Genomic DNA, 15,040 nt, shown 5'->3' on the forward strand with positions numbered 1-15,040 from the left:
AACAAAGAGAGATACGCATATTTCAACCCTGCAGGCGCGACACAAAACGCAGAAATAAAAATATAATTCCAATATGTCCCATAAACATCACAAATGGTCCTTTTCTTCGATTAATTCCGTCGCTATATATCCAAAATGTCCATTTATTTGGCACGTTTGATCCAGAATAACACAGGTTCCAACTTGCTCAAACGTGACGACAAAATATCTCAGGTAAACTTTGCCAAAAAATGTCAAACTACTTTTGTAATACATCTTTAGATATTTTTTAACGTTAATAATCGATAAAATTGAAGACGGGATGATCTGTGTTCAATACAGGATTAAAACCAACTGTAGCATGCTTTCTGGTCTCGTGCCTCTAACAAACCTGACACGTCGAGTGACTCGACTTCAAGATGGCCGTACTTCTTCATTACACAAAGGAATAACCTCAACCAATTTCTCAGGACTGTTGCCATCCAGTGGAAGCCGTAGGAACTGCAAGCAGGTCGCTTAGAAATCTGGTTTCCCAATGAAAATTTATTGAAAAGAGAGTGACCTCCAAAAAAAAGACATCTGAATGGTTTGTCCTCGGGGTTTCACCTGCTAAATAAGTTCTGTTATACTCACAGACATGATTCAAACGGTTTTAGACACTTCAGAGTGTTTTCTATCCAAATCTACTAACAATATGCATATCTTATCTTCTGGGGATGAGTGGCTGGCAGTTGAATTTGGGTATGCTTTTCATCCAAACGTGAAAATGCTGCCCCCTACCCTAGAGAAGTTAATAACGCAGGGCAGACAGACAAGTTCAATACTTTCTCCCCCTTCCACCTGCCTCTTACATTTTTGCGGTAATGCTGCAATCAGTTGGTTGTAATTTTGGATAGAGCAAACATTTCCATCTATTTTTGTCAGCTGCATGTGTGACATGTTATAATATCATACTGTTTCCTATTTTTATTTTTGTATATATTTTTTAAAATCAATAATAGTATATTTGAGTTTAACCATATTATTTGTTCTTTGTTTTCTGATGAATTAAACTTTCTACGGCTTGTTTTAAAAACAGAGATATTCTGGAGATTATTTCATTTTAAAATAACCAAAAGTAAGAGGTTGAAATCTGAATTAAGTGGAAACGGGGTGAGCCATTCTTACTAATCTGCTAGAGAACCAGTTTGGATTTAAGTGTAGTTTTTGCATGACTGAAGCCTTTAGTGAGAGGTCCAATGCTTCAATAATTTTTTTGCCAGTTTAATTTTGTCTGGCTTGCCATTCCAAATAAAATGTATTTTAAATTTTTTTGCTCACATAATTTGAGAAACATGTCGTTAGGTGTAGGCAGGGCCATAAGCAAATAGGTCAACTGGGATATGAGTAAAGAGTTAATAAGGGTGATTTTTCTACAAATGGACAGGTATTTTCCTTGTCATGGTATACATTTACATTTAAGTCATTTAGCAGACGCTCTTATCCAGAGCGACTTACAAATTGGTGCCGATATGGTAAATGTTTTATTGCTATCTATCTGTACTGTTAGCCACTCGATTTCCTTTGTTAATTAATATGAACTCTTCTGACCTAAATTGCTTTTTTAAAAAGATGAGTATTGAATTACATGGCCTCTAACGGCACATTTAAACATGTCCCTTAAAATAAGGGAATCTGCTGTACCTATGTTATGTTGGAATAAGTCAGTTATAAATGATTCTGTCCTGGTTAAAAACAAGTTGTCATCCAATAGGCTTTGATGCAATTTCCAATAACCTCGCCCATGTGGAAATTCTGGAAGAGTAATGTATATGCCTATTATTTTATGGGTGACCACATTCTCTCCCTTTTCAACACTTTTTAAAACGTTTGGTGCCAGTGAGAATGACATAAGAAGGTTTTCAAGACGACTAGCTTGATTGAGCCTTTGCCATGTATACCTCACTAGGTCAGGATATGTAAAAACTGTTTGTCTTTTACTATTATCTGCTAAGCCATTCCAATTATAACTGGCTATACTTATTTCACCATTTACCATAATAAGATACACATTTCAATTATATTTATCATAATATATGTTTGTAAACTTACCATTACAAAAGTACCATGATGATTGAATGTCCATATAGCTGTACCATGATATTTGCGCTAGTACTGAATAAACCTCCTGTTTGCCACTATTCCACCTGTTAAAACCTCCCCCCATCCTAAATTGGGTTGTCGTCCCAGTGACTGGCAGACCTCCTCTGTCCACCTGGATCATAGGGCCTTTGAGAGATTGGGACCCATCCTTTAAAAAGAGCACACACTTCCACCTACAGAACAGAAGCAGATTAACAGCAAACAGCATGTCCAACGCCCTCGCCTCGATTGTATTGTATACTTTTAATATAAATGTATTTATATAAAAAAATATTGCATATCTTAATTTATTTTCACGATTAACAAATAATATGCATAATAATTTAGGCACTTCATACGAAGGATTGTTACCTATAACCAAGACTGGCATTATAAAAAAGCAAATTGGGGCCAATAAATTATTATCTTGGGAAACAATTATTGTTAATCATCCTATACTCTCCCTAACATCATTACCCCTTAGCAACAGATATGGGATATATACATACTCTCCCCACCCTTTCCCCCAAAACAACCACAAGCTTAGATGTTCCAGTTGTTCCATCCTAGAGCCCAACTCAAGAGAATACTTAAAAAAAATATATATTGAATATTAAAACATATCTACTTGCAGTGAAGCAGCTCAATATTTACATTACGTTCAGTCATCTAACAGAGCGAACCACAGAAACAACCAGGGTCAACGCCCTGCTCAAGGGCACGTCGACAGATCTCCCACAAGGTCAAAAATAGGGGGGCGAACCAGCGACCTATCAGCCACCGGCCCAAGCTCCCTTCCACCAGGCCACCAGCCCTTCAAGATCCCCCCATAGTTCCCAGAGAGCTGCCCCTCAACCATCCGTTTCCTGTAGTCCACGATCAGCTTCTTTGTCTTGCTGAAGTTGAGGGAGAGGTTGTTGTTCTGGCACCACACTGCCAAGTCTCTGACCTCCTCCCTGGAGGTTGTCTTATCGTTGCTAGTGATTAGGCCTACCACCGTTGTGTCATCATCAATGGTGCTGGACGTTTTATGGGCTCCGTTTTGCGATGATCTTAAAAAAAAAAAAATAGAATAATAATAATGTTTCCTCCATCATTCTCTATGACCAAAAATTGCTTCTGGACATCAGAACAGCGATCACTAACCTCAATTTGGATGAAGAATTCTACTTCAATGACAGGACATATTGCTCACCTGGGACCAGGACATTATCACCGACACTCGGAAGTGTAAGGCCGACGTGGGGGCAGCCTGATAAAACTACGGAGGTGTTCTATTGGCAAATGTACACTTACTGGAGAACGAACTAGACAAGCTCCTTTCCAGACTATCCAATCAACGGGACCTGAAGAACTGTAATATCCTATGCGTCAGTCGTGGCTGATCAAGGACAGCAGTTGCAAAATCTCTAATTATAAGTAAGTATCGAGATTCTGCTCGCCTGAGTTAGAATACCTCCTGATAAGCTGTAGAACATACTATTTACCAATAAAGTTTATATCTATATTTTTCGTAGCTGTATACTGACCACCGCAAACCGATGCTGGCAGTAAGACCAGACTTCTCGTGGCTGGTGATTTTAATACAGGAAAACTGAAATTCGTTTGATACATTTTTTTAACCAGAATGTGACATGTGCAACTAGAAAAAAAATGCTATATCTTCTTTATTCCACACACAGAGATGCATACAAAGCTCTCTCTCACCCTCCATTTGGCAAATCTGACCATAACTCTATCCTCCTATTCCTGTTTACAAGGAAAAACTCAAATGGGAAGTACCAATGACACGCTCAATTTGGAAGTAGTCCGATGAAGCGGATGCTAAGCTATAAAACTGTTTCGCTAGCACAGACTGGAATATGTTCCTGGGTTCATCTAATGACATTGGTATCAATGACATTGTCCCCTCAGTGATCATACATACAGTACCAGTCAAAAGTTTGGACACCAACTCATTCAAGGCTTTTTCTTTATTTGTATTATTTTCTACATTGTAGAATAATTGTGAGGACATCAAAACTATGAAATAACACATATGGAATCATGTAGTAACCAAAAAGGTGTTAAACAAATCAAAATATATTTTAGATTTAAGATTCTTCAAACTTGAGATAATATGTACATGTAGGTATAGTAATTAAAGTGACTATACATAGATAATAACAGAGAGTAGCAGCAGTGTAAAAGAGGGAAGGGTGGGGGCAAAGCAAGTAGTCTGGGAAGCCACTTGATTAGATGTTCAGGAATCTTATGGCTTTAGGGGTAGAAGATGTTTAGAAATCTCTTGGACCTAGACTTGGCGCTCCGGTACCACTTGCCATGCGGTAGCAGAGAGAAAAGTCTATGACTAGAGTGTCAGGAGTCTTTGACAATTTTAGGGCCTTTCTCTGACACCACCTGGTATGGAGGTCCTGGATGGCAGAAAACTTGGCCACAGTGATGTACTGGGCCGTATGTACTACCCTCTGGTGTGCCTTGCGGTCAGAGGCTGAGCATTTGCCACACCAGGCAGTGATGCAACCCATCAGGATGTCTCGGGGGTGCAGCTGTAGAACCTTTTGAGGATCTGAAGACCCATGCCAAATCTTTTCAGTCTCCTGAGGGGCAATAGGTTTTGTCATGCCCTCTTCACGACTGTCTTGGTGTGCTTGGACAATGTTAGTTTGTTGGTGATGTGGACAGCAAGGAACTTGAAGCTCTCAACCTGCTCCACTACAGCCCCATCGATGAGAATGTGAGCATGCTCGGTCTTCCTATTGCTGTAGTCCACAATCATCTCCTTTGTCTTGATTACGTTGGGGGAGAGGTTGTTGTCCTGGCGCAACACTGCCAGGTCTCTGACCTCCTCCCTATAGGCTGTCTCGTCGTTGTCATTGATCAGGCCTACCACTGTTGTGTCATCGGCAAACTTAATGCCGATGGTGTTAGAGTCATACCTGGCCGTGCAGTCATGAGTGAGCAGGGAGTACAGGAGGGCACTGAGCAAGCACCCCTGAGGGGCCCCCGTGTTGAGGATCAGTGTGGCGAATGTGTTGTTACTAACCCTTACCACCTGGGGGCGGACCGTCAGGAAGTTCAGGATCCAGTTGCAGAGGGAGGTGTTTAGTTCCAGGGTCCTTAGCTTAGTGATAAGCTTTGAGGGCACTATGGTGTTGAAGCTGAGCTGTAGTCAATGAATAGCATTCTCACATAGGTGTTCCTTTTGTCCAGGTAGGAATGCAGAGATTATCCATTCACCTACTCTGCATCTCACAATGACACGGCGGTAGGAACAAAAATCTCAAATTTGGACACATCAGACCAAAGTACAGATTGCCACCGGTCTAATGTCCATTGCTCAAGTTTCTTGGCCCGAGCAAGTCTCTTCTTATTATTGGTGTCCTTTAGTAGTGGTTTCTTTGCAGCAATTCGACCATATAGGCCTGATTCACGCAGTCTCCTCTGAACAATTGATGTTGAGATGTGCCTGTTACTTCAACTCCGTGAAGCATTTATTTGGGCTGTAATCTGAGGTGTAGTTAACACTAATGACTTTATCCTCTGCAGCAGAGGTAACTATGGGTCTTCCTTTCTTGTGGCGGTCCTCATGAGAGCCAGTTTCATCATAACGCTTGATGGTTTTTGCGACTGCACTTGAAACTTTCAAAGTTCTTGACATTTTTCAGATTGACTGACCTTTATGTCTTAAAGTAATGATGGACTGTCATTTCTCTTTGCTTATCTGAGCAGTTCTTACCATAATATGGCTATCTCCTGTATACCACCCATACATTGTCACAACACAACTGAGTTGCTGAAACGCATTAAGAAGAAGTACATTTCACAAATTAACAAGGCACACTTGTTCTTTGAAATGCATTCCAGGCGCCTACCTCGTGAAGCTGGTTGAAAGAATGCCAAGAGTGTGCAGAGCTGTGATCAAGGCAAAGGGTGGCTACTTTTAAGAATATCAAATATATATTTTGATTTGTTTAACACTTTTTTAGTTACTACATGATTCCATGTGTTATTTCATAGTTTTGACGTCTATACTATTGTTCTACAACGTAGAAAATTGTAAAAAAATTAAGAAAAACACTTGAATGAGTAGGTGTGTCCAACCTTTGACTGGTACTGTACATATCCAATCAGAAGCCATGGATTACAGGCAACATCTGCACTGAGCTAAAGACAAGCGCTGCCGCTTTCAAAAAATGGAGGACTAACACAGACGCTTAGAAGAAATCCCGCTATGCTCTCTGACGAACTATCAAACAGGCAAAGAATCAATACAGGACTAAGATTGAATTCTACTGATGCTCGTTGGATGTGGCAGAACTTGCACACTGTCACGGATTACAAAGGAAATCCAGCCACGAGATGCCCAGTGACACAAGCCTACCAGATGAGCTAAATGCCCTCTATGCTCGCTTGAAGGCAAGCAAAACTGAACAATGCGTGAGAGCACCAGCTGTTCCGGACAACTGTTTGATCACGCTCTCTGTAGCTGATGTGACTGAGACCTTTAACATTCACAAGGCTGCAGGGCCAGACGGATTACCAGGATGCGTACTCAGAGCATGCGCTGACCAGCTGGCAAGTGTCTTCAGTCATTTTCAACTTCTCCCTAACCCAGTCTGCAATACCTACATGTTTCAAACAGACCACCATAGGTCCTATGCCCAGGAACACCAAGGTAACCTGTCTGAATGACTATCGCCCCGTGCCATTCACATCTGTTTGCCCTGAAATGCTCTGTCATGGCTCACATCAACACATCATCCCAGACACCCTGGAACCACTCCAAATCGCATACCGCCCCAACAGATCCACAGATGATGCCATTTCTATTGCACTCCAAACTGCCCTTTCCCACCTGGACAAAAGGAACACCTACGTGAGAATGCTCTTAATTGACTACAGATCCAACACCATTGTGCCCTCCAAGCTCAACACTAAGCTAAGGTCCCTGGGACGGAACACCTCCCTCTGTAACTGGATCCTGGATTTCCTGACGGGCCGGTCCCAGGTGCTGAGGGTAGGCAACAAAACATCAGCCACACTGACCCACAACATGGGAGCTCAGTCCCCTCCCATGTTCTGGGATTAGGGCCTGGTCCGGGGTGAGCAGTATGTCCTGCTTCTCCGACTCGTTGAAGTAGAAATCTTCATCTAAATCGAGGTTAGTGATCGCTGTTCTGATGTCCAGAACCTCTTTTCGGTCATAGATGGCCATTATTGGCAACTCGTAGATCTGAACATGGCATCCTGTTAATTTATAAAACTCTTATGCACAAACTCCCGTGTTACCTTATATCATTGCTAATTTACAGAAGTACGAGATAGCCATTGCTGTGAGCGGGTATGGGAACTCTTCAAATTCCTTCCGTTACTACAGATTTAGATTATTTTTACACACCACACATGGAACAGATTTTAAAATACTTCACACTTTGATGCATTAGTGCCCTTTTGGGCAGTTCAGAGTAATGTGCATGTTTTGTGTTTTTGTGTTTGCTGTGCTCCCGCCTTGATTGATTGATTATCGTGTCACTAACTTCTTGCTGATTTTGTAATGCAGGGCTCCCTTGTAAAAGAGGCATTGGTCTCAATGGGATTTCCCCCTGCTTAAATAAAAGTTAAATAACTAAAATAACTACATTATCTCTTTCTCCTTTAGTATTGAGAAGTACATTCCAGGCATGGCATTCCTTTTGGGGTTTTACCAGGAACATGACACAAATGCCAAACATGAAGTTTCTGCATCAGTTGTTGCAGCAACAGGAGGCAGCATTGCTATGACGATCAAGCTCCCTGATGTGGGTAATACACTAAGCTATCAATACATTGGTTATAAATCTGTTTTTTATCCATAGTAATAATTTCTAAGACTCACTTTATAAAACGTTATAATGGCTTATAGAAAAATATAAGTGTATAAATGCTTTATGAATTGTTATAAATGTTAACCATTTAAATGTAATTGTAATCCATTGTAATAAGGGCTGCACGATTAATACAATTGTTGCATGCTCAATATCCATATAGGAAGAGGCTGCGATATTTTGAAACACCCCTTCTGTAACAATTTTTTTTCTTTTGATTTATTGTTCGTCTTTTGGCCGCTTCCCAGTCCCAATCCCACACACCAAACCCACACAGTCAATCATGCAGATAGTTCCTCGTGCTCGAGATTCACTCTGCATGCATGGACCAAACAACAGCATACAGTCAACAGATTTTTCCAAACATGCTTACCACTTTGCTTCTTAAAACTTCTTATGGCTTGGGGGCAGTATTTCGACGTCTGGATGAGAAGTGTGCCCAAAGTAAACTGCCTGTTACTCAGGCCCAGAAGCTAGGATATGCATATAATTGGTAGATATGGATAGACAACACTCTACAGTTTCCAGAACTGTTTAAATAATGTATGTGAGTATATCAGAACTGATATGGCAGGCAAAAACCTGAGGAAAATCCATCCAGGAAGTGGGATTTTTTTGATGTTAGGTATTTTCAATTGAATGCCTAAAGAGTATCTACTGGGATTGGAGCCAGATTGCAGTTCCTATGGCTTCCACTAGATGTCAACAGTCTTTAGACATTGTTTCAGGCTTGTTTTAAAAAAAAATTACGACCTGAGGATTAATTATAAACATCGTTTGACATGTTTCGACAAACTTTACCAGTACTATTAGGATGTATTCGTCTGCATGTTTTGACCGCCTTTGAGCCAGTGGATTACTGAAAAAAACACGCCAACAAAGCTGAGTTTTTGGGACATAAAGAGGTGTGTAGCATTTGTGTAGCTGGGACTCTTGTGACTGCAACCATATGAAGATCTTCAAAGGTAAGTGATTAATTTTATCGCTATTTCTGACTTTTGTAATTCCTTTACTTGGTTGTAAAATTTGTGTATGCTTTTGTAAGCGGGGCGCTGTCCTCAGATAATCCCATGGTATGCTTTCGCCGTAAAGGCTTTTTGAAATCTGAAAAAGCGGCTGGATTAACAAGAAGTTAATCTTTAAGCCGATGTATAATACTTGTATTTTTTATGAATGTTAATTATGACTATTTCTGTATTTTGAATTTGGCGCTCTGCAATTTCACCGGATGTTGTCGAGGTGGGTCGCTAGAGGAACGCCTGCGCCAGAAAAGTTAAATAATTCCCCTTATCAAACCACTTGAGTGTTGCTTTAGCAGTATGCTTAGGGTCATTGTATTGCTGGAAGGTGAGCCTCCCTTGCAGTTTCAAATCTCTTGAAGACTGAAACATGGTTCCCTCAAGAATTTCCCTGTAGTTAGCACCATCAATCCTTCAATTCTGACCAGTTTCCCTGTCCCTGCCGATGAAAATCATGGTTTTCTTGGGGTGATGAGACATGTTGGGTTTGCGCCAGAGATAGCGTTTTCCTTGATGGCCAAAAAGCTAAATTTGAGTCTCATCTGACCAGAGTACCTTCTTTCATATGTTTTTGGAGTCTCCCACATGCCATTAGGCGAACACCAAACATGTTTGCTTATTCTTTTCTTTAAAACCTCTTTGGGCTAGGGGGCAGTATTTTGTGTTATACATCAGTTTAAAGCTTAAATTCTTGTTCATCTAACTGCATTGTCCGATTTACAATAGGTTTTACAGCAAAAGCTTGCCATGCGATTGTTTGAGGACGGCGCCCCATATTAAAAATATTTTTCAACCAGCAAATGTTTCATAAAATCACAAATAGCAATTAAATATTCACTTACTTTTTGAAAATCTTCCTCTGATTTGCAATCCAAAGGGTCACAGCTACAACATGCATGGTTGTTTTGTTAGATAAGATCCTTCTTTATATTCCAAAAGTATGTTTAATTGGCGCAATCGATTTGTGTAATCCACTCATTCAACATGCAGAGAAAATAATCCAAAAAGCTACCGCTAAACTTTGTTAAAACAAGTTAAAATACGTTTCTATTGAATCCTCAGGTACTCTAAAATGTAATTACACTATAATATTTAATACGGGAAAAAGTATGTTCAATAAAAAAGCTAAATAAGCAGGTGCGCGTCCTCTTCATTACGCGCACACAGACTGATTAACCAACTCTAACTCCCAGTTCCAAAGCTCAAAATTCATCCTCGTTTGGGAATAAACAAGCCTGAAACCTTTAACCTTTTGTCATTAGGGGGGCGCTATTTTCACTTTGTAAAAAATCGTGCCCAAATTAAACTGCCTCGTACTCTATTCTTGCTCGTACAATATGCATATTATTATTACTATTGGATAGAAAACACTCAAGTTTCTAAAACCGTTTGAATTATATCTGTGAGTAAAACAGAACTCATTTTGCAGCAAACTTCCTGTAAGGAAGTGAAAAATCTGAAATCGAGGCCCTGTTCCAGGGCCTTCCACTAGATGTCAACAGGCAGTGAGAGGTGGAATGGGGTGTCTAGCTTGATCTGAGGCCGAACAAGAGCTTTTGGAATGACGTGTCTGGAAATTTCATTGTCTTCGAAGGCGCGAGAAGGAACCCAAGATTGACTTCTGAAAAGCTTTCGGTATACACGTTAGATATCTCCGGCTCTGATTTTATTTGATAGATGTGATAAAAACATCATAAAGTAGTTTTTTTCAACCGAGTTGTATCAGTTTATTGAACGTTAAATTGCGAGTTTTGGAATTTTCTTTTCTTTGCGTGAAGTGAAGTTGGGCACGTTTGCGTCACATGGCTAGCTATGGTTGCTAATTCGACAGGCGAAGAGGACATTCTAAAACCAAACAACGATTTATTCTGGACAAAGGACTCCTTGTACAAGATTCTGATGGAAGCTCAGCAAAAGTAGGAACCATTTATGATGTTATTTCGTATTTCTGTGGAAAATTTTTAGTTCTATTTTCCGCCCTCATTGCAGGCGCTGTCTCACTATAACGTAAGCTGTATGTCGTACTAAAGTTATTTAAAAAAATCTAACACAGCGATTGCATTAAGAACTAGTGTATCTTTCATTTGCTGTACAACGTATTTTTTAGTAAAGTTATGATGAGTTCTTTGATTAGATTAGGTGACTGTCCAAAATATCTCCGGATAATTTTGTGCCGTTTGGCTACGTATTCACATTGTAAAACCACGATTTGTACCGCTAAATATGCACATTTTCGAACAAAACACATATGTATTGTGTAACATGATGTTATAGGACTGTCATCTGATGAAGTTTGTCAAGGTTAGTGAATAATTTTATATTTTTTGCTGTTTTTTTGCGATCGCTACCTTTGCGGTGAATGAATGCGGTTGTGTGGTTGGCTATTGTGGTAAGCTAATATAATGCTATATTGTGTTTTCGCTGTAAAACACTTAAAAAATCTGAAAATTGGCTGGATTCACAAGATGTTTATCTTTCATTTGCTGTACACCATGTATTTTTCATAAATGTTTTATGATGAGTATTTAGGTATTTGACGTTGCTCTCTGTAATTATTCCGGCTGCTTTGGTGATATTTTTTATGGTAGCTGCAATGTAAAACTATGATTTATACCTCAAATATGCACATTTTCAAACAAAACATAGATTTATTGTATAACATGTTATAAGACTGTCATCTGATGAAGTTGTTTCTTGGTTAGTGACTAATTATATCTCTATTTGGTCGGTTTTGTGATAGCTAACTATGCGGTAAAAAAATTGGTGAAAATATGCGAGTCTTTTGCTATTGTGGTTAGCTAATAGAAATACATAATGTTTTCGCTGTAAAACATTTTAAAAATCGGAAATGATGGCTGGATTCACAAGATGTGTATCTTTCATTTGGTGTCTTGGACTTGTGATTTCATGATATTTATATGCTAGAATTTACTTGTGGCGCTATGCTAGGCTATGCTAGTCAGCTTTTTTACTGATGAGGATGCTCCCGGATCCGGGATGGTGACCAAGTAGACGTTAACAAAGACTGTTGACATCTAGTGGAAGCAACAGGAATTGCAATCTGGGAGGATATGGAATTGCATATGCCACATAGCTTTCCATTGTAAGAGCATGGGCTCTCCCCCCAAAAAAATTCTGTTTGGTTTTCTTTGACTTTTCTCCTACCATATCAATTGTGTTATATACAGGCCAGTACCAGCGGTGGAGTATATCAGCATTAGTTAAACAGCTTGTTTTTAACCAGAGAGGAAAATACAATACTTGGTGAATGTACCATTTCAATTTGTTCCTACTCTGTCACAACCATCTCCTCCCTTAGTTCCGCTGTCATGCCAAACAAAACTGATTTCCAAGTGCTCACTGTATTGCAACAATGCAATTAGAATGATCAATCAAATGTCATAATAAAGCCCTTCTTACATCAGCTGATGTCACAAAGTGCTGTACAGAAACCCAGCCTAAAACCCCAAACAGCAAGCAATGCAGGTGTAGAAGCACGGTGCCTAGGAAAAACTCCCTAGAAAGGCCGGAACCTAGGAAGAAACTTAGAGAGGAACGAGGCTATGAGAGGTGGCCAGTCCTCTTCTGGCTGTGCTGGGTGGAGATTATAGCAGAACATGGCCAAGATGTTCAAATGTTCATAGGTGACCAGCAGGGTCGAATAATAATAATCACAGTGGTTGTAGTGGGTGCAACAGGTCAGCACCTCAGGAGTAAATGTCAGTTGGCTTTTCATAGCCGATCATTCAGAGTATCTTTACTGCTGTCTCTAGAGAGTTGAAAACAGCAGGTCTAGGACAAGGTAGCACGTCCGGTGAACAGGTCACGGTTCCATAACTGCAGGCAGAACAGTTGAAACTGGAGCAGTAGCACGACCAGGTGGACTGGGGACAGCAAGGCGTCATCAGGCCAGGTAGTCCTAGGGTGCAGGTCCTCCGAGAGAAAGAGTGAGAGAGAGAGAGAGAAAGAGAGAAAAAGAGAGAGAATAAGAGAGAGCATGCTTAAATTCACACAGGACACTGGATAAGACAGGATAAATACTGCAGATATAACAGACTGACACTAGCCCCCCGACACAAACTATTGCAGCATAAATACTGGAGGCTGAGACAGGAGGGGTTGGGAGACACTGTGGCCCTGTCCGACGATACCCCCGGACAGGACCAAACAGGCAGATATAACCCCACCCACTCTGCCTCCAGCTGTTTGTTTAGAAATTCTAGGGACAGAAAGGAGACCTGCGTCTTGTGACTGTAGCGTACATGTAGGTATGTACGGCAGGACCAAGCCCATGTAATGCTTGTAGGTTAGCATTGAAACCTTGAAATCAGCCCTAGCCTGAAGTTTATTTTGTGCTTTATCCGGGTAGCTGGAAAGTAGAGCATTGCAATAGTCTAACCTAGAATTGACAAAACCTTGGAATAATTTTTCAGCATAATTTTTGGACAGAAAGATTTGAATTTTTGCAATGTTACGTAGATGGAAAAAGCTGTCCTTGAAACAGTCTTGATATGTTAGTCAAAAGAGAGATTAGGGTCCAGAGTAACACAGAGGTCCTTCACAGTTTTATTTGAGACAACTGTACAACCATCAAGATTAATTGTCAGATTCAATAGAAGATATCTTTGTTTCTTGGGACCTAGAATTAGCATCTCTGTTTTGTCCAACATTTCCCACTTTCCACTTCCTTATGTCTGAAACACAGGCTTTTTGGGAGGGCAATTTTGGACCTTCACCATGATCATTCTAATGATCATCCATTTCTATGATTCCAAAAGTTTACTGAAGTGTTTTGATCTACACTGAACAAAAATATAAACGAAACATGTAAAATAAAAGATCCAAGAATGTTCTATATGCACAAAAAGCATATCTCTCAAATTTGTTCACAACCCTGTTAGTGAACATTTCTCCTTTGCCAAGATAATTAATCCACCTGACAAGTGTGGCATGTCAAGAAGCTAATTATACAGCATGATCATTACACAGATTAACCTTGTATAAAGGCCACTAAAATGTAAAATTTTATCACACAACAAAATGCCACAGATATTTCAAGTTTTGGTCACAGATACCTAAAAAAATTGCCCTCACAATGGGCCTCAGGATCTCGTCACGGTATTTTGGTGAATTCAAATTAAAATCCAATTGTGTTTGTTGTCCATAGCTTATGGAGCGTGCAATTGGCATGCTGACTGCAGAAATGTCCCCAGTGCTGTTGCTAGAGAATTGAATGTTAATTGCTCTACCATAAACCGCCTCCAACGTTGTTTTAGAGAATTTGGCAGTACATCCAACCGGCCTCACAACCGCAGATATTGAAATAGATTCATTAGGCCCTAATCTATCAATTTCACATGACTGGGAATACAGATATGCATCTGTTGATCACATCGTGTAGGTGAGCGGTTTGCTGATGTCTGCCAAATTTTCATTGTGAACAAAAGTACCCCATGGTGGCGGTGGGATTATGGTGTGGGCAGGCATAAACTACAGACAATGAACACAATTACATTTTGTCAATAGCAATTTGAATGCACAAAAATACCGTGACGAGATCCAGAGGCCCATGTTTTTAAGGTATCTGTGATCAACAGATGCATATCTGTATTCCCAGTCATGTGAAATCGATATATTAGAGCCTAATGAATCTATTTCAATTGACTGATTTCCTCATTTGCCCTGTAACTCAGTAAAATCTTTGGAATTGTTGCATGTTGCGTTAATATTTTTGTTCAGTGTAAAATTGCAATATTTGGTTAAAAAAAAAATGCAATTCGATTTGTTGCCAATATTGTGCTGCCCTAATTGTAATACAAAATACATGCTTACTATTTATTCATATTTTGAATGCTTGCTCATGACCTTTATTATGATGTGTTTCTTGCTGTTTTTGGTGCTTTTCTAACATTATGTATTTCTAATTACATCAGTTGACAGTATATCATCAGGCGATCGCTATTCCAATCCAAGTGACCGATTTTGAGGATGGTCAACAGTACATGGGAAACTCAACATTGGAGATGGATAGAGAGCTATAAGGTAAATTACAAT

At 39.9% G+C, this 15,040-nt stretch overlaps 1 protein-coding gene across 3 annotated transcripts in view; it reads left to right on the top strand.

Annotated features, from left to right (window-relative positions):
• Window positions 1–15,040, top strand: part of vtg3 (vitellogenin 3, phosvitinless) — a 40,041-nt gene that overhangs the window by 24,511 nt on the left and 490 nt on the right. For all 3 annotated transcript variants that reach the window (XM_071344520.1, XM_071344519.1, XM_071344521.1), the window contains exons 26-27: window positions 7,763–7,901; window positions 14,920–15,028. In XM_071344520.1, coding sequence (XP_071200621.1) covers window positions 7,763–7,901; window positions 14,920–15,027 — 247 coding nt within the window. In that variant the 3' untranslated portion in view covers window position 15,028. The remainder of the gene's footprint in view (window positions 1–7,762; window positions 7,902–14,919; window positions 15,029–15,040) is intronic.

This window comes from Salvelinus alpinus, chromosome 16 (assembly GCF_045679555.1).
Source record: "Salvelinus alpinus chromosome 16, SLU_Salpinus.1, whole genome shotgun sequence".
Classification (NCBI taxonomy): Eukaryota; Metazoa; Chordata; class Actinopteri; order Salmoniformes; family Salmonidae; genus Salvelinus; species Salvelinus alpinus.